The sequence below is a fragment of the Salvelinus fontinalis genome, chromosome 4 (genome assembly GCF_029448725.1).
Source record: "Salvelinus fontinalis isolate EN_2023a chromosome 4, ASM2944872v1, whole genome shotgun sequence".
Taxonomy (NCBI): domain Eukaryota; kingdom Metazoa; phylum Chordata; class Actinopteri; order Salmoniformes; family Salmonidae; genus Salvelinus; species Salvelinus fontinalis.
This window is the reverse complement of record NC_074668.1, coordinates 74,918,885-74,939,226: the sequence shown is the minus strand read 5'-3', so window position 1 is coordinate 74,939,226 and position 20,342 is coordinate 74,918,885. Positions and strand designations below refer to the sequence as shown.

The window sequence follows — 20,342 nt, the reverse complement described above, 5'->3', positions numbered from 1 at the left end:
AGGGCCATCAATAAAAATCTAGAGGGTTCCAAAAAAAAAAAAGAAGCACGTCCATCTTCTTGCTTTACATATCCACCTCATATGTTTCATGACTGCGTCAGTTGCAGTGACAGCCTAAAATCCCTCTGCATTTCAGACTTGAGTGCTGAAATGAGATCGCACAACCCCCAAGAATGTCACGCTAATTGAAGTCGACAAAAATACTAACAGCGTTCTTTTGAACTGCTGACATTGTACAGGGTGGATTAGGGAGCGTATATTAACAGGTGACAGGCGAGGCTGAACAGCGGTGCAGCACACGGCCTGGCTGTCACAACAGCCCTGGTCAGACATGGGCTTACACCAAATCAGAATGGAGGACGGAGAGTGTGACAGACACAGAGGCCTGCTACTGCTGACTGCATGAGAAAACCACGCCAATAAACATGCATATATCGTCTTCCACGTCCAGAACACTTCCGATGACATAACTTTTTTCAAGCACTAATCAACTTCCCCTGTTCTCCAGTAGCTGAATTTCCTCTTCATTTTAGTTTGCTCAAGTCATGCACCTTGGTTGGAGTGAGGCAGCTCCATTGTTCCTTTCTCGAATCACAGGCAAATAAAATGGCCATGAAAAACATATTTATTTAGCATGTATTTCTTCCAATTTCTTTACAAAGTCAATATATTTAGGAACACATTTATCACAAACAACAATCCTTACGAAAGTAAAAAAACAAAACAAAGGCAATATTGACATCTTAAAAAGTGTGTGCTGACTTGAACTTGAAATGCTTAGGACATTTCTTTAGAGAGATGAGCAAGCCTACACAGACTAACAGAAGGCTAGAACAAAAAGAGACCTCCGAATTGGGGAGTTGTACAACCTGGTGCCTACATCTCCATGAAGCAGACAGTCCAATGTCACCGCATCAATTACAGTAGCTTCCCTCCTATACCAGACGTTACTGCAATAGTTTATATATTACGCAGCAGAACACTTAAAAAAAAGGTAATTTAAACTGTCTAGATACCAGTCATTCTTTTGAAAAGTGTTAGCCGTAGAACAATTGGCAGTAAATATAGTGTACATATTATTCGCGATATATCCTCTATGCAGAGAAAGCTGACCATACACCTCTGCAGTGCTCACACTATACAAATAAAAATTGCTCATGCCATGAAATTACCTTTGTCGAGAAGCACCCTCTTAAACTACCTTGTTTTTCATATTATTTATTATTACAAAAAAATCATCAGTTAGAGATAAATGACATGGGATATACTATCTCTACAGGTTTTCAACATATTACACATCCCCCTCCCCATATGCTTGGCAGACAGTGGTCCTGACTCACCATGCTACATAAAAATTTAGCACTGCTGTGATTTATATACACCGATCCAAGATCAGCCAAAAAGCCCACAGGGCCTCTGACTCGAATACAGCAGCAGCGGACATACACAGACTAGTCATCTCTGTCGCACAGTGGATTCTGTCTAGTCAACCAATGAGCACACACACCTCAACTCTCACCACTTCAAACCAGTATTTAGGAAAGGAAACAATACAGGCGCCCAACCCCACCCTACAGAGAACAACAACCTTCCAGATAGTTCTATATGGACAGATAGAAGAGTTTATGTTTCCCCTGAACTAGATGATGCTGGGTATGTATGGGTGTCTGGGGGTTGCTGGGCCACAGCCCTGTCCGGTCAGAGACTGCCGATGTTGGGGAAACTCTTGAGCTTCTCTGGGAAGTCGTCCTTGTAGAGGACTGGGTCTGCACGGTGTTCCACTACCTTCAGGGGCATGGTGCCGAACACCGACGCAAACTTGTTGATGCACTCCGATCTGGGGAAGTGCACAGAAGTTACCGGCGTTAACATTGAGGCAATCAACCACAGACAAAAAAACATGTCCAGATATTATATGTCCACTACTACCTCTATGAATATTGATTTGGCATATACACACCATTTCTAGAGTTGCTAGGCGATGAACATGCTCGGTGCAGGACGTACCTCTCTACCATGTGTGTCTGGTCCAGGGACAGACCGTCAATGGCTGTGCACTCAGGACACTTGAACTTCTTCCTTGGGGTCACCTAAATGGAACCAGGACAGTGACCTTTACAATCTATCATTCTGCCATTGCTACACAACTAAGAAACATACAGTACAGAATCTACTGTGTGGTGAGATCAAATCCCTGTGCTTATGAGACAAGTCTATAACCGTCACAGTACTGCTTAAAGGGATACTTAAATGGATCTATTTCTCCAGAGTCAGATGAACCTGTGGATACTGTTTTTATGTCTCTGCGTGCAGTTTGAAGGATATTGCTAACTAGCTTTAGCTCAATTATTAGCATGCTAGTCGATACCATAGACTTCCAGCCATTGTGCTAATGCTAGTTAGCATTGGCTTGCAAAACTACCTCCAACTTCCTTCATACTGGAGACAGAGACATAAAAATGGTATCCATGAGTTCATCTGACTCTGGGGAAGTAGATAAAGGACTTCATTGCCCAAATCCCGAAATATCCCTTTAAGTTGCAGTTCTCTAGAATGTGATACACCCATTAGATAAAGTCATGCTAGTTGTGACAGCAGGTCCAGCAGTGGTTGTTGCAGCAGTGTGATTGAGGGCTGTTGCGCTGAGGGAGGATGGTGTGCTGCTGTATACCTGAATGGTCATTAAAGGCCGGGGCATGCTGTTTGCGTGCCGAGGAGAAACAGCTGTATGCTCATTAAAGGGGTGATGTATGGCCTTCCTCCGTCTTACCCACTCCACCAGTCCATCTTACTCCAGACTGGAGATCAGTGCTGAGGAGGACGTGTGGGGAGGGGTGGGGGGTAGCCTACTGCAGGCGCAGAGAGATGGAGGGAGTAGGTATTGCTTTGACGGTGGGGTGAGTGAGCCCTGGTGAGCTTAGGAAAACATAGTCGGAGGGGGAGTGGCAGTCAGTGACACCCAGATAAGAGAGGTTAAGGCTGGGCTTTAGGGGCGGCCTCTGCACCTGGACACGGTCACAACATTGGGGAGGTATCAGGGGGCACAGAGGGGTGAGAACTGATCAAAGACAGAGCCTCTATCAGGACAGGAAGAAACAAATATTCCTGCATTCTGGGACTTTTCCACCTCTGTGGAGTTGGAGTTACGGCCTTCAGCTTCCTGATATGTGGTGCATGTTGTAGTACTGCTCCGAATGAGATATTAACATAGCTCCGTCCCAAATGCCACCCCATTGACTAGGAAGTTCACGGCTTTGGACCAGGGCCCATAGGGCTCTGGTCAAAAGTAGTGCACTATTATAGGTAATAGAATGCAATTCGGGACGCAAGCCATGGCTCTGGTGAACATCCAATATTGAATTTGACCCCCTAAGGACCTAATGTCAGCATAATGGGTTGGGTAGGACTGTTGTGTTCAGGTGGTGGGACAACGTTGTGTTCTGTTCTGTACCTTTATGGGGGCTTTGCCAGTGATGTTGGCCACCAGGAAGTTCATGGCGATATCCTCACAGTTCATATGAGCATCCACCCAGTTCTTGATGTCTCCTGGCATCTTGTAAGTGTACAGGTAGTTAAAGTACTGGAAAGGAAAGAAGCCAGTGTCACTCATCAAAATCAACGGGAACTACATGCAGATAAATACTGAAATACATTTAAAACATTTGTCATCCTACTCACTCGTGATATGATAAATGAGTCTAACCCCTGAATAGAGGGTTGCATTTTCACAGAAGTATTTGCTTTGAATCAAAAGGAAAGCTTTTGGTTGACAGTGAAACAGATAACCTAACCTATGACTCTTCCATGCTCTCTCTGTGTGACCTAACCCTACCCCCTCCACATACTGGGCCTGGTAGGGGGACAGAGGGAGGAGGGGCTTCTGTCTGATACTAACCTTGTGGTAGAAGGCTGCTCCAGTCAGAACCATGGACACCTCGTTGGTCCACTCGGACTCGTACTTCCACTTCCCCATCTCGTGGTCCCACAGGTGGAGCCGACCCGGGTACCCCACCAACCGGTCTGGGAACTCCCTCCACACCTGAGGGGGATGGTCGGGGGAAAGAGACGGTTAGACACAAATTCCAGGTTTTCCAGGAATATGGAGAAAGTTCCAACTTAATGGAATTAGGCAACACTAAAAACATTCCAAGTAGCCTCCTTTCACTTTCTTCAAGGTAGTGCTAGAAGACCGCCATCACTGAGATATTTTGAGCACCAAGGTTCACTTTAAAGAGATGAAAGCTACAGGCCCTCTCTGTGATGGGCAGAGAAGTGTGTGGAGACTGGATACCTGAGCCCAGAAGCCTGTCCCACTATTGGACCCAGCGAGAGGCAGTAGAGCCAGACAGCAACCTGCCTCTTATTTCATGTCATTATCCTCAATTGTCTCAATAGGCCCTAAATGCCTTCAGGTGAGTGCCAAGCCGGGCTGTAGGCATGGACAGCATCAGCTCTGGCCTGTCACCATCCGTCACACATCAAACATATCTCCAGCACCCGGCAGCCGCCTCACAAATACCACTACTGGAGGCTGACTTAAGCTCCCTGGAGGAGTTTAAACTCTGGGGTCAGCACTAAGTAGCCAGCGTTTACCTGCCAGTAGGAATGCACTAAGCCCAAGGTCAAACATTTGGGGTGACATCTCCCAGGCGAGATACAGGGTATCCTCTCTCTCACCTCGTAGCCAAACTGCAGTTCGTCAGACGTCAGCATGATGATGTCATCGTCGATGGCCAGCACGGCCTCAGTCTCGATCTCGTCGTACGGGAAGAAGCGGTTGCTGAGCTTGTTCTCTTTGGTGCGCACCACCTTGAGAGGCGCGGCAATCTTCGGCCATAGAGAATCTAACCGAGGGACAGAGACCAAGGGAATATGAGTGATAAGCCTACAATACAGACAGATCATAGAAAATCCATTCTATCAATGCAATGGAGGCCTTGGCAAACGGGTCAGTTAGCATTGTGTGCTACTTGAGAAACAGCAAGACATTAAGTAAACTGAAAATTACTTCCACACATTCCAAATCTGACAGTATATATTGCATCACCCACCTACACCTAAGACATCAAACCAGACTGCCAGTTTTCTAGGTCAAACTAACATCTAGACTTCAGTTGGAGAGGAGTGGAGTTGGGTTGCCATCAAGGGAGACGTTTCAAAATGGCAATCCTAGTGGAAAAGTACGCTAGCAGTAAAACTAATCACGGACTCGAATCGCAACGCCAACTTGAATCATGTGCAAGCCTGACCACACCAAGATTCCTCTCAAGGCAGAGCAGCAACGTTAGCTTTTTAAAAGTAGTCTTTAGTGAGCTTGGGAAGTGTCCATGGCACGGAGCAGAGTCAGACAGATGGCACAGAATGTGTCACCCCATTAAGGCTCTAACTGGGGCCTGACAAGCAGGCAGCGCTCCCAACTGCCCGACGAGCTCTGAACGTCTCCACACTAAACTGTCAACAGGAGAACTGCTGTGATATATTCAAGTGCTTTCCTCTCTCTTTCCTCCTCTCTTCCTTTTCCAAAGATGAGCAGGGAGATGAGTGCAGTGCAAAATCAGCTTAGATCTGATTGAATCAGTACAGCCTGGCCTTTTCTTTTGGTATGGGTTTGCACACACGTACTGAAACATTTTCTGGCTGCTGGAAGCCCATCTACTTTGCTTCTCATTTTCAGACTTTCTCCTGGGCTAACCAGGAGATCCTCTCCACCACAGAAAAACAGAATCCTGCTGCAAACCCCATCTCTCCTGTAGTTACCTCTGTCTCCATGCTCTGCAGCTCCATAACTGTCTTTGACCGATGTGAAAAACAGGTTTCTTCAGGTCATGAAGCTAAGATAGTTTTTGTTCACTCAAACAATGAAGTAATCATGACATCCAAACACAGTACAATCTCTGTGCATGTCAGAAGCAGAAGATAAAATAATAATTCTATGTTGTGGACTTTATCTTAGTACTCCAAGACTTAGGCTCCCAAGCAGCACCTTGTTAAAATGCCAAACGTGCAGGACTTGAGGCGGCAGCTTATGGCCGCTTGAAATAAACACAATCAGGCCTTGTGAGGATGAGGAGGAAATCCATCCTCATCCCAAGCAGAGGCCCTGAGTTGACCCATGAACGGCCCCTTGTTAATTCTAATGGGTCACAAAGCTCTGGCCAGGCTCCACTGACGCCTCTAATCAAAGGCTACACTGGGCCATTAGAGTTAGCTTCAAAGTGGCCCGCTGCTTCATTACATTACACAACTCTATGCAGAGGATAGATTTAATTCCCTGCCGTCCCCCGAGCTGTCAGTGTTAAGGGGCACCATAAACAGCCGCATACCTAATCGCCTTGTAAAGAGGAATCATTAGAGCGAAAGCCACAATAAATAATGACTAATATCAGCTTACTCTGAAACATCTCTAATGGGCTCTAAATGAGGGCTGTGGCAGGAGGACAGACAGGCCGCACTAGCAGAACACTGCACTCTGTTTGATGAAGTGGAGTGTCTGTAGTGGACAGTATATCAACATGAATGAAAGGCCTCTATGTCGTCTGGCTTGCCAGTACCGAGGAGACCTGTTGACATCGGAAGGTTAGAATGAGGTGGCTGCTGCAACACCGAGTGGGGTGGGTAGGAGGATTTGTTTTCTGTCCGACCGGCAGCAACATGCCACGGAGCTGCTCCAGTTTCCTGATTCTCAACATGAAGCAAAGCCAGAGAGAGGTTTGGCTCCAGCCACGAGCATGTCATGCTTTTCAGTGTCTAAACTTATAGAGAGATGGTCTTGGCTGCTGAAGCTGTTATCACTCATCTGGTACACATCAAGAGCTCCATTTTATGTATTAAACCATGGCATGGTGAAATAACCACTTCTTCTCACATCACGTTGGCAGTTCAGCCACTTTCCCATTCCTTGTGTGTATCAATCTGCCATCTTTAGTCATTTATTTTGACTCTTTGGTAGCTATGAAGTAAGGCAATCTGACAGAACACTAATATCCCATCTTCGAACATCCAACATAGCATCATCGTTGTCACTGAAAAGGTTAACTCATGAAAACTCCTATTGCTGGTGTGCTTGTTTAAGGGTAATATTTGAATCAATAATGGGTTTAATGAACAGTATGGGGACGGGAGGGTCAGAATCAGAGGTGTATTCACTAGGAACCAAACAGAAGAACATCTACCAAAATGGAGGGGGACTACCTGAACCTGTCCAATAAGAAACTTATTTTAGTCCCCCCCCCCCCAAAATATTGTGTTGCAAAATGTTACCCTACCGTGTGCGCTAATGAATACACCCTAGGGCTCACCTTCAGGGGGACTCTTGTTCTGGTTGTTCCACACCACTAGTAGCTTGGCCAGGCTGGGAACCTTGGAGATCTCAGTGATGACCCGGAAGAGGCTCTCGATACGGTCGTAGGTCAGCACCACAGCAGTGAACCCTGGGGACCTCGGTGGGATGAGAGGCAGGAACAGAGGGCTGTTCACACTCGACCACTTCTACAGAGGACAAGAGACCAAAAAGGTTAGAGTCACTCTCTCCTACAATGCAGACGTATGCCTAGCTAGCTTCATCTGTCTGCCATCCTGGCCCGCGTCATGTTTTCCATCGTGATTTAAGCTGCCATACCATTTCTTGATTCAGCAATGTCACCTGCAGTGATTTCCAGACAATGGTTTTACTAGGGAACAGGAAACATCTATTAACTCATTTGAAAGATGAATAGACTCACAACCGGGAATGCCGAGCACCCAGCGTGAAGTGATCTGGAATGACAAGCACACTATAAAAAACGAGCGGTAGCAGAGCTATTCAGGAGCACAGCTTAAAGTGTGTAAGACAGAGAAAGAGCTCCACCCTCATCTCAGGTACATGTGTAAGTTGAGTCCACACACTATGACTTGGTAGTCTTGGCCTCTCCTGCTGTTTCTACACTGCTGCTTTCAGATGTTATAAGTGACGTTTTGTCATGAAGCTCTGATGAGCTCCATGCAGCAGGGGTCCAGATGAGTTCAAGCGGGGCGGGGGGGAGAGAGCAAGGGAGGCAGGGCAGGGGGGAGAGAGGGAGGCAGGGCGATGCAGGCAACGGTGTCGGGGGTCCAGTGTGGGACTTGGATCCTCTTCCTGGCCCCGTCTTAAAATGGCCCGTTAACTCTGGAAGATGCACAGACCCTAGCCTAGATCAAGTGACGCTGTAAAATAAAATACTGGCACAAGGAGGCACACACACACGGAGACAAAGAGACACTCAATACAGACCTCTGAACTAACATAGACAACAACTGACATTTTGAGTAATGCGATTATACAAGAGTAACAATATGTCAACATGCGACACAGGAGACTCACTGCAGCAGCTTAAAGTGCTCTACAATCTACAGGGTCAACTTCAACGCTTCCGTTCTCTGCTAGCAGGAGCATTATGCTGACTGGATGATGTGCTTTTAACCCTTAATTAACTGTCAAACACTACAACAGTAGCATTCTCAAATAAAGGAGGTTGCAGCTGACTTAATCAACTGTACCAAAGGCCCCCCAAATCCTCCAGACCTCCACTAGAGACATGTGCTAACCTCATAGGGTGGGAATGGAGATTTGAAATAAAACTGTGGGCTTCTTGAAGTGCTTCTCTGTTCTGCTGCAGACAGGTGACCACAACCAGACTGGTGTTTCTGTGGCTCTTCCAACGGCGTCCACCATGTCTGTCACCATAAACATGGTCACCCCATATACCCTACATCAGTCAGTCCTCACCAATAAAACAACTTGACTTCTCTGTGGTGGTGTGACACTGACATACAAGCAGAGGAGAAATAATTAAACTAACACGGTGACACATTAAGTGGTGAGATGAAGAGAAGAGGAACGGGACCACTTAATTTGTCAGATGACATAAACAAGATGAAAGAAAGACAGCCACTTCGCCGATGTTAATTAGTTAAATTGAGTTCACTGCTTACAATGCTCAATTTACACAAAACGGAAACATGCAGCCATTTGGGTGATTTAGGCTACACATTGTGGTGGTGTTAGGAAAAGTAGATTGATGCAAATCATTGTAAACATCCTCATAATGCAACATCGAGAACAACATGGCATTTGAGTGTTTGACAAACAGTGTTTTCTCCTCAATAACAAACGCTTTCCCAAGGCAAAGTGGCAGTAACAGCAGCTCCAGTGATGACTGGAGGCAGGTCCATCTAGCCAGCAGGGGGCCTTTGATTTGTGTGGTGTGTCGTTTGTGTGTGTGATGATTGTCTACCAGGGATTAAGAGAAGCAGAGATGGTGCAGCCGTCACATCTTCTCATGAGTCCTGATATGAGCACATTCACAGTGCAGGCTTCGCCTGCTCTCTACCAGTGAAGGAATCGTCTGGCCAGGTTTCTTGGCCCATTTAAACCACTGAACAAGCCCCGACTTAGCCTAAATTCAAATGTTAGATGTCCCCTAGAAACCAAAGGTCAAGCTTAAAAAATAATCAGTTGCCATCACATGAATATTCATTACTATGCAAGGTGTAATTAATTGGACCGAGACCACCCTTTTGAGCAAACCATGGTGCGTTGTTTAGTGTGCACCCAATTGTGAATAGTGTGTTCACACCATTCCAAACTAAGGGAGAAAACACGCCAGAGCTCAGAAGAAGAACACCCTCCAAACCAATCTGATATGAAAGCCCCCTGGGTACAAAGTCTCCTAACCTTCAGCCACCTTTCAGAGGCTGAACAGGTGACTACATGGATTACCCGTTTCGTATCTTACAACTATGCCCACGGCCGTACAAAAAGCAGCCTGTCCGTCCCTCCCTAGCCTGAAAACCCTTCTAAAGGCACTGCTACTAGCAGAGAGCCTGTGAAATGTGCTTTCAATTATGACCCCGAACGAAGGATACAGAACAGCAGAGGAAAAAAACGCTTGATTTATTTAGTGTCCTGTTCCAATTCTGCTCGACGTGTTTCCACTGAATACGTAGATAGCACTTCTCTAGCATTGGAATGGTAATAGGTCTGTGGCCCTGCACAATACAATTTGATTTGCTTAACCTCTTGTGAGCAGGGACTGAAACAGCAGACCTAAATGATGATTGGTTGGGAAAAAAAGGCAGACATGAGTTTCAGATAAAGAGAGAGGTGGGTAATGTCAAGTGTAACTGTTGATTAACCAGCTACTCACTCCGAAAAAAGGCAACACTGGCTGTGATTGAGCAGTTGGCTTGAATAGAAAGTAATTAGACCTGAGGTCTTGAAGAGCTTTGAATTACTCTGAGAAGCCAAGTGTTGTAAACATACCTTCAGTCAGAGTCAGCGTGACTTGTTCAGACCAACATAACCTGACTGGCTCACATATCACCAACCATTGGTAGGACTGGGTAGGGCTGTCCAATAAGGAGGAACATGGGCCCCCCTCCTCTACCCCACAGACAGACAGAGGAAGGGCGGAGCTGCATGTGGTGTCTTTGGGGACTGCAGCAGATCAGGCTGGGCTGATTAACAGCCCCTGAGAGGTGGTAGCTGAGCCAAGCTGTCTGCATCCCCACACTCCTACAACCACAGAGGTTACACACACACACACACACACTCACTCCTTAAACAGTGTTCTCTCACACATACACAATGACTCAAACACTAAGGCATGTATTTTTCACCACACTGGAGGCATCTTCCCAGTGCAGAACTGCTGACACAAACGCACTGGCTGTTTCAGCAGTACTGGGTGTTTACCAAGCAGCCAAAGACCACATGTGTGGAGAGAGGGACCTATAAAGAGGAAGCTGTCCTGCCGATACACTGGGAAAGACTTACCTGGGTAAACTGTGTCATATCTGTCACTGAGGGAGTCAGTCACTGTGTTGTGAGGCCAGCACAGTAGTGTCAGGTCACACATCAATACCACACACTGCAGACTGCACCCCCATAAATATGACTCGTATGTCTAAGAAGATTTAGTGGTTAACCACAGTAAAATACAATAACATTAGTGGTGTAGGCTAGAGGGGCATAGATTATAGCAGGCTCCAGTGGAAGACTTTGATGTATCCAATCAAGTTAAAATACATCTAGCCTAAAACATATCTTTCCACTCTTTAAAGACCTAGCAACTAGAGGTATACTCACCACCAGAGGGGGGTTGTTCCACTGTTCGTAGGTGCGGGCAGCATAGGGGTAGATGCGGTCATTGATGATCTGAAGCGTTGTCATGCCGATGGCCTTCATGGAGCTGAAGTAAGCATCCCAGAACCAGTGGGCCTGAGGAGAACAGAGTTTTTGGAGTAAAAACATATGGTCTGGGCCCTGGACAAACAGACAAGCTGTCATAAACGTGAACACACATTCAGAAGGCATCCCAGTGACTGGAGAACAGGAAGGACTGCTCTAGATGGTTAGAATCTCTAACATCATCTGTCCTACAGCAGGCCAAGACCTTCTACAGCTCACCTGCCTTTCAAAGCACAGGGCAGCCAAATATCAACCTGGCCCGTGGTTCCAACCTTTTTCTGTTACTGTACCACCAACTGAATTTCACTCTTTCAGTAGTACCCCTGAAGTACCGGCTCATGTGCATTTACCAGTAGACCTATGGTCTCATGAGTCTCCTCAAGTACCCCCAGTGGTCCTAGTAAACCTGGTTGGGACCCCCCGCTTAAGGCAATATAGATAGGCCCATTGGGACTAATACATGTTGATCCAAGATGTATGCGAACTATGTACGCATCTACCTTTAGTTGCGCATCAAAAATGTATTTAAGTCAATTCATCACCAGTCCATGGTAACAACAAGGGGCATTACGGTGCCGGAGGAGAAGTGTAGCCTAGAAGTCAATCATATTTCAATGCAGATGTTACTAGTACAACATCCCCAGGCAGCACCCCAGCTTCCCTGGTGCTCCCCTCCCACTGATCCATTAAGAGACAGCTATGGAGGGAGAGGAGCCCATAAGAGTTAATGATCCTTAAAACAGAAATGTCTCCTGCCAGGAGGCGCCATGTCAGTGTGACCCGACTCCACCTCAGCAGGTCCTAGGTGACCCTGAGTGCAGCCCTCTTTAACAAGCACATGTCGGAGGTCCATACTGGACCCCTCAACTCCAACTGCCATTTGACTGGTTAGCCAGAGCACACCCTGGAAACTATTCACACAGCCTGAAACTCAAGGTATTAATAGCATATGTGTTGGGTGAGAATAAGACCCCCAGCTGAAGAAGTCCTCCTCTGTTTGGGATTAGGTGCAGAGGATGATCAAACGACGAACAGACAACAACGGTGCACAAAATGAAAACTGCAATTCAGCAAACACAGTGATAGCATAGGCTGCTACAGTTTAGCCAATGAGCCAACTGTTTTGCTAGAGCTGTGGTAGTCTTGGCCTGGCTACAGGGCTCTGTCCTTCCATAGCAGTGGAGCAGCTTGTCCTGGTGTTTTTGTTGTCGTATGGTCCACCGAGAGCTCTCAGCGGCACATGAGAAGGAACCAGCCCCCAACTCCACATCCCGACCCGTAGTCCCCTTTAACACTGGAGAAATACAAAAACAGCGTTTATTTTTATGGAGGGGGTGAGGAGTATTCAAAAATACTTTCTAATCTCAGGGGGACCCAACGGCCCATAAATCAGCCAGTGATGAAAGTTTCCTTTCCGACCGGGAGGAGGCAAAAAGCAAACTGCTCCGGCCTAAGAGGCCCGCCCCGCCCCCTCCCAGCGCCTGCAGGAATTTTTATGAGGGAAGAAGAGACGGAGTCACTGCAGAGAAAAAGGGCAGAGCGGTCTGCTTCACTGCAGCACTGTCATTCCCTTCCTCTAACATACGGTGCTGGGCTAAGGAGGCTGAATTCTCTTTGAGATGTGCTTAAACTTGGACCATAAACAACATCAATCAAATGTATTTATAAAGCCCTTCTTACATCAGCTGATATCTCAAAGTGCCGTACAGAAACCCAGCCTAAAACCCCAAACAACAAGCAATGCAGGTGTAGAAGCACAGTGGCTAGGAAAAACTCCCTAGAAAGGCAGGAACCTAGGAAGAAACCTAGAGAGGAACCAGGCTATGAGTGGTGGCCAGTCCTCTTCTGGCTGTGCCGGGTGGAGATTATAACAGAACATGGCCAAGATGTTGAAACGTTCATAGATGACCAGCAGGGTCAAATAATAATAATCACAGTTGCTGTAGAGGATGCAACAGGTCAGCAACTCAGGAGTAAATGTCAGTTGGCTTTTCATAGCCGATCATATTCATCAATTCAAAACTGATTTGGCTAATCTTTGCTACTGCAACTAAAATAAACGTAATTACTTGCGCCTCTTAATCAGATATAAATTGAGTAAAAGTAAAGTTGTCATGGTGAACAATTCTTTGTTTAGCACAAACTTGCTTAGGGGGCCATTGTAGTATTACCACGATGACACTCAACTGATCATCAATAGTGGTTCCAGTGGGACTGAGAAATCATACTAGAAGCCAGACTTTCACGACCAGGGTCAAGGGAATAACCCAGTCCACCATCTCTTTCTCTAGCTATACTCTGCTGTCCGTCAACTCCTTTTAGACAGGGAGGGTTCAGACAGGATTACATTGGGCTTGGTACTATAGCTGCAGCCCTGTGATTGACAAGTACTCATTTCAGCTGTACTGATCTAACAAAGCATGTATTCAATTCCTAGGGTCTAACAAACAAGGCTCAGAGGAAAGCCTCAGGTGACCACCACTAACATTTAGCAGCTGTTAAGCACTTAGCTCACAATTTGGGACCTATGTGGATGCTACCACATCAGATGTTGAAATCATTTTTTTCTCCTGAAATGATGCTGCTGGCTACTGCTGGATTAGGAGTTTTACATTTGACCTTAGTTGTGAGGCCCTGTATAAGTGAGAAAGAATGTCTCAATTATCATTCAATTCAGGACTTAGTAAATCATACAGATAGTCAATCAAAGCTGAGATGGAGTCATCATGAGCAAGGCTGTTACTCTGGTATTTTTCCCACTAATTGGTCTTTTGACCAATCACATCCGATCTTTTTCACAGCTGATGTGATTGGTCAAAAGACCAATTAGTGAAAAAAAAGATCAGCATTGTGTATTTTAGTCATACTAGGCATATGGTCAGGGACCTTTTAAACCCATAAAGGATGAAGATGACAGTGTGGAATTCAGAACCGCTGAGGAAGTTAAGACAGTTAGGCCCTCTGTTGGACAGTGAGTAAATACTTCACTTCAGCTCCTCAATAATCAGCACAAAAAAAATGCTCCTACAGCACTTCTAAAATATTTTTTAAAGAGAGAAGAAAAACCCCCCATTTTGAACACATCCAAATGAGTTAGAGTTGACAATGTGTTGTCTATACTACTGAAAATGTAGAGTCTTTATGGGGGACCAACTCAGTGATTCCCAGTGTCCTCTCCTCTCCAGCCAGTGAATGTGAGTGAGGAGTTTCTCCAGATGTGTGCAGGTGTGGACTGATATGGAATGGGCTCTGCAGCACCCCATAAATCCTGGATAAGATGGGCCTTTGTGCTCCGGCCCTACCCCACCCTTACACGTCCTGAGCCCGGCTCCAACACCCTCCTCCCGTCAGTCCTGCAGGGGCCACAGGCACGCACATGGCAGTGACATACCTACGCCTCACCTTCCCCTGGCTTAAGATGTACTCACTACTCAACTCAGACCAATATGATTTGGTTGTGTTCCTCTGATCTCCAGTGAATTGATACAATGTTTATTATCAGTATTTGTTTTACCCCAAACAAACTACAATCCTTCCCCTTATCATCAGTCCTCATCTCTACGGAGAACCTTTTCCTGACAGTCCTGCAGCTATGGAAGACAACTGATTACACATCTCATAGCTAAATTCCAAGCGCTAGACAAGACAGACTGACAGAAACACACTAAACAGTGGATAAGCATTTCAGATCCCCACAGCTACAGAGACAGGAGGGGGACCCTCAAGGGAAGACATATTCAAGGCTTGGCAAATGAAACAACTCCAACAGGGTTTCTGAGCTGTGGGGGTGATATGTCTGTTTGGCCAGTCTAATTGGTAAATGGACTAGCGTTGATACAAGGGAATGAGAAACAGCTTGGACGTGCAGAGCTCTCTGAGGGCTTTCACTTCTGTTTATTGAGGCTCAGTTGGACCAGTGAAAGGAGGGGATTTGTCATTGATTTGGCGCGACTGAAACTAACACTGAAGAACCTTTATAAGAGCTTTTAATCAAGATTAGATTGTCTCCTCATGTTCCCAAACAGACAACAGGACAGAAACTCTAGTCCTAAGGGCTCATTACAACGTGTCTGTCTCACACTTCAGTCTGCCTGTGTTATGGCTTCCATTGGGCTGACAGTGAGGCACGCGTCTCACAAGAACACAGGTTGGAATGGGAGCGTGAAAGTCACAACTCCTTTGACCCCGTCTTCACACTAACTTAACCTGAGAGGGCAGGAGGCACTTTCTCCTGAGGCGTATTCATCTGGAAATAGACTATTACGACAACTCTATAAAGAGTGCATTTCCCTATATGTGCATATAAAAATCCCCAGCAAAGGGATTCAGTCTATTTGAATGTTAGCTGAAGAAAAGATGTGATCTGACTGTCACCTGTCTTTGCATCTCCTCCACCTGCCTGTGAGGGATACTCTTCAAGATGGTGTACATCTCTGGGAGCTTCTCCTCTGGAATGACCACGGATGCCCTGTACAATACACACACACACAAATGTCAGTCAGTATCAATGTCAATGGAAAAAATGGCTACTGGTATTAAACTAGATCAGAAATCACAATACGAGCTCAGAAAATCTAATGCAGAGATACATGTTGAAGTTGGTTGGAGTGAGATCATGAGCAGCGTCTTTAGCGTACCTCTTCCAGTCGAGGACCTCAGAGAAGGGCAGGATGTATGAGTCTGCTAGGATGACAGGGACACAGCCAGCCTGCAGCACATCACTGAGGGTGGCCTGTCCCAGCCGAGCCCCGCGCAGCACCACACAGAACGACGACTCCTGGAGAACACAGATTACAACAAGGTATTACAATATCATAGCCATATCAACTGTACATGGCTTTATGCCGTCGCCAAACTAAGGAAGCTTAGATGGGTCAAAAACAGACTAACATAATATTAATGGGCAGCTTGTGTTTGGTCAGAGTCTGATAAAATGACTGCATGAACTGTCGAGGTTGCCTCCCATATGGAAGAGTTTAGGGTGGGGAGGGCAATGTCATGGTGGACCAATTACAGATGTTAAAAGTATACAAGCAGGCAACCTAAAATATTATTCTAAAATACAGGCATCACTTAGTGAACTTTTCCAATGTCAGAGGTGGAGAAGGGTGGTTTCACTGAGATTCTGCCACCCCACACCTCCACCCCCTCTCCTTGGTGGGACGTCTCCCAGATGTGCAGCTATGCTGCACCCATACCAGTTGATAAGCGCACTTCCTGTCTAGACAGGCTGGAGATGCACTATGAGCTGACAGACAGTGCAGAGAAGCACACCGGATGACTGACTGCCACAGACATTGCTGTAGTTTCCCAGGTATACCCTGCATAAAGTTACCCACATAGACTGCTAACTCAGAGTTGACCTACACAGCTGAGCAGAAACCTCTTAAATGCATTTAAGTCTGAAAATGGCCATGCTGATCTGTTAAACATCAATTTCCCCCTAAGCTGTGTAATGTCTACAAGTGTGTGTACATGTTAGTCTAAACGGTAGCAAGTCTCTGTGTGCGTCTCACCTGGAGAATCTGGGGGTAGTCGAACACCTGGCCCTTGTAGCAGCGTTTCCTCGCTGAGGCGGCTCCCTGAGAGAGGTTGCTGCACTTGTCCAGGAGGAGCAGAGCCTCCCCGTTCTCCTCCTTCAGCCTCTCCAGCTCTGCCCGGTACTCACGGTGGATGGCCGTCTGAGACGACAGAATGAAGAAGCGCCGGGGCCTGCAGCCGGGACGGGGACACCATTAGAAATTATTTAAAAATCTGTGACTGATGATGGTGACTAAAAGATAACTTCCCAAATGTTCCCATTGTCACATGAAGTGACGATGCCTGTTGTCTTGCTTTAGGAAGTGATAAGAGCCCTATGCTATGTGCTAAAACAGGGTGGTGGTGTTGCTGCTCACCCAGGCTGTCTCTCAGGCAGCTCCACGTCTGCAGACAGAGGGCTGTACACAGGGATGCTGACATCATAACCCTGCCTGTAGGTCCACGTGGAGAAGCCTCCCCCTGCAAGCAGAGCCCTATAACACACACAAAACAAACACACATATCCAATGTTACACCATTGTCACATAGGCTTGCATAGTTAAGACAGAGAGAAGAGACAGCTATACCAAACTTTGCAGCAAGACAATACATGACAGATGTGCATATGCCCTGGCTGTTTCTTGTCATATCTGCTTAACAATGCTATTGAGTAACATGAAGACCATGAGAAGTATTCACATGGATCCTTTTGGAAATCTGTGCATTTAATAGTTATATGACAACTGATGAACAATCTTTATGGCGTCCTACCTGTGGATGCAAGTACAACCTCAGCACACACACCTATATATACACACACACAGCTGGTTCTGATGAGGCCCCACGCCAAATGGAGCACAGCTGGATGAGCCCAGGAAATTCCCTACAGCTCCAGATAAGTGTTCATCGTCTCAGGGCTTTCTGTTCACAAAACCCACCTTTTCCACCCGAAAGGAGCGAGCGGCCAAGAGCAAGGCTGGGAAACATGGCCTCTCTCTGTGGCAGTAAATACCAGGAGATTAGGCATGTCTGTCCGCTCAAGGCCGCTAGAGGTTCTGTCATCTCTGGACTACTTTTAAGTAGTACTTTCATCTTAGCTGAATATTTTTCAAGCCCCCTTGTAATTATATGCAAGTACTGTAGTTGTGTTGGATATAAAAGATGAAATTGAATCTGGATTATCTAGTCAAGTCAAATTACAAAATATGGAGCAAAAAATTTGTCAACTTAACAAAAACAAGAAAAAAAATACAACTATTCTCTGAACATAACGTCAGACTAAGGACATGTAAGGAAACTGAAAGCTAAGATAACACCATGCTTCCCTCTAGTGGTGTCTTGGTAGAACAAAATGTGTCTGGCAGTAACTCTGCTAACAAACACTGATCACTCACACTGGAGTAAATATTAGCTGGAAGTTAAGGATGGTTGATGAACCAAAAAATGAAAATATGAGTTTATCCAACTACATTCATTGTAATTGACTTATTTTTTTTCTGTGCTGGGTTTATTAATGTTACCGGTCTCTTGGCACATCAAGGGCTGTGTTGTAGTCTGGAGGTCCTCCAGGTAACATGTTGAACAGAAGGTGGTTCATCCCTTTGTCCCACCTGGAAACGAACATCTTTAAGGGTCAATAACCTACAAATGTGTGCACTTAGATTTCTGAAATGGGCAGATAGATCAATGTGGTAGATGACTGGTGAGAGCAAGAATGACAGAGAGGATAAAGGATAAATACATATGAAGAGAACTCCCAGCTTCGGGGTGGTGGAGATAACAGTGCAACCCGAGCAGTGTGCAGGAAAGGTTACCTGGGGAGCATGGCCAGAGCTTGGGCAGTCTCCCGGATGCGCAGAGAGTTCTGATTGAGCACATCAATAGAGGGCACGAACAGGCATGCCCTGGTGACATCATCGGTGTAGAACTCACTGTCAGAGATGGCACTGAGCAGGTCATTGTACTCTCGGGACAGGCCTGTGCTGCTGATGGGCACTCCTACCTCATCCACAAAACGCTGCAGAGGATAGATGTACACCTGCCAGACAGACACAGTCATTTCTGATGGTCCACTTTAGCTGCTGTTGGATATATAACATCTTTCAAGCCTTCAATCATGTGGTTCAAAAGATAAGGTTCAGAGACTAACAATTGCAAATGAAACTAACTTCACGTATCTGTAATTTGTGACATGTGATGATGGAGACTAGGCTCACCTTGATTCTATTCTTAGGGTTGTAGCCACATCGATACACATCAAAACAAGTGTGCATTCTGCAGCTAAGGTCCCCTCTCTCAGGAATAGGGTTGGAGACAGGCAGTCGGACGAGAGGTGCATCGTGCACGCTGCGTCGGTCCAGGCCCCAGTCTGCCGTTGATTCGATGGAGTGTGGCCAGAACTGGAACATCCCTGTGGCGATGAGTCCCAGTAGCACCACAGAGAACAGGGTGATGTAGTAGATGCGGTGCTTAGTCTTCATCCGTGGAATCAGAGCCGGGCCCCGTGAACTGTACTTTCCGGACGCGCACATGCTGAGCCTGACCATTCAACCACTTTGAGAGAGAGAGAGAAATATTAGCATGGCTCCTGGTCCGTTGTCACACTGCCAGGGTATGTATCAACGGTCTAAAATGGCTTCCTCTCCTAAAGGAAATGAAGCCATTTTGGACTACTGTCAGGAATAGCAAGAAATAAACAGCAAGAAATAAACAAGTTAATGTAACGTTACTTGGCCTTGCCTAAACGAGCCAAGCAGGTCTCGTTATACAAAACTACATGACAACTTACAACACTAGCTGTCAATCAAAGGCATTCTAGTGAGGTAAAGCTAGCTAACGACAACAGGCCAAACTGAACTAGCTAATGTAGCAAACCATATAACTTAAAATACTCTGGCAGCAAATTAGCAAACTCAATTTAGCGAGCAGACTGGTTGGCAAGCTACGTTAGCAGGTTTAGCCAGCGGCAGCAGACTTCGATTTGATCAGTAAACTTACCTTCACGCTTGACCGTTGCAGAGTCGATCACAAACTGTTAATTCATACCCTCTTCTTAGCTAAGCGGCAATCCAATCATGTATAGTTCAATGATTTCTTAACGGATTCGCTTAAAACCAACCTATTTTCGTCGGTGTTTATTATAAAATACCACGGAAGAAACGTATATAGCTAACTAACATCACACTTCAAAATAAACCGAAATCTTGAAAAGTAAAAGCAAGTAACGTTAGCCAGCTAGCTTCAAGCTTAGCTACCTACGCGTTAGCTGGGTAACGTTAGCAGGTTTAGCCAGCGGCATCAGACTTCGATTTGATCAGTAAACTTACCTTCACGCTTGACCGGTGCAGAGTCGATCAAACTGTTAATTCATACCCTCTTCTTAGCTAAGCGGCAATCCAATCATGTATAGTTTTTATACATTTAACGTTAGGCAGCTAGCTAATTAAACGTTGTTGATGTTATCGTGTGAATGATTTGATTTCCGGAAGTAGAATCCTTCTTCGCTGTCCGAAACACGTGGGCTACTCTGCACGCACTGGCTATAGTGCCACCTACTAAGGCGGGGTATCATCACACCCACCCAGTAGCATACAGATGTATCTTTCACAAGGTGCGT

The 20,342-nt window shown here is 46.0% G+C and overlaps 1 protein-coding gene across 2 annotated transcripts; it reads right to left on the bottom strand.

The window, feature by feature from the left end:
* Positions 1 to 607: 607 nt before the first annotated feature.
* ext2 (exostosin glycosyltransferase 2) lies at positions 608 to 20,236 on the bottom strand. Of its 2 annotated transcripts, none has more exons than XM_055921373.1 (15): positions 20,053 to 20,236; positions 18,943 to 19,279; positions 18,541 to 18,764; positions 18,247 to 18,336; positions 17,104 to 17,220; positions 16,723 to 16,918; positions 15,844 to 15,983; positions 15,581 to 15,674; positions 11,105 to 11,236; positions 7,299 to 7,488; positions 4,678 to 4,844; positions 3,896 to 4,039; positions 3,452 to 3,580; positions 2,008 to 2,090; positions 608 to 1,837 (listed from the first exon to the last, which is right to left on the bottom strand). In XM_055921373.1, the coding sequence occupies exons 2-15, from the start codon at positions 19,270 to 19,272 to the stop codon at positions 1,699 to 1,701; spliced, it is 2,175 nt and encodes a 724-aa protein (XP_055777348.1). In that variant the 5' UTR covers positions 19,273 to 19,279; positions 20,053 to 20,236; the 3' UTR covers positions 608 to 1,698. The 2 variants fall into 2 exon arrangements, with proteins under 2 accessions (XP_055777348.1, XP_055777349.1); XM_055921374.1 differs by lacking the exon at positions 20,053 to 20,236 and adding an exon at positions 19,724 to 19,824.
* Between the last annotated feature and the right edge of the window lie 106 nt (positions 20,237 to 20,342).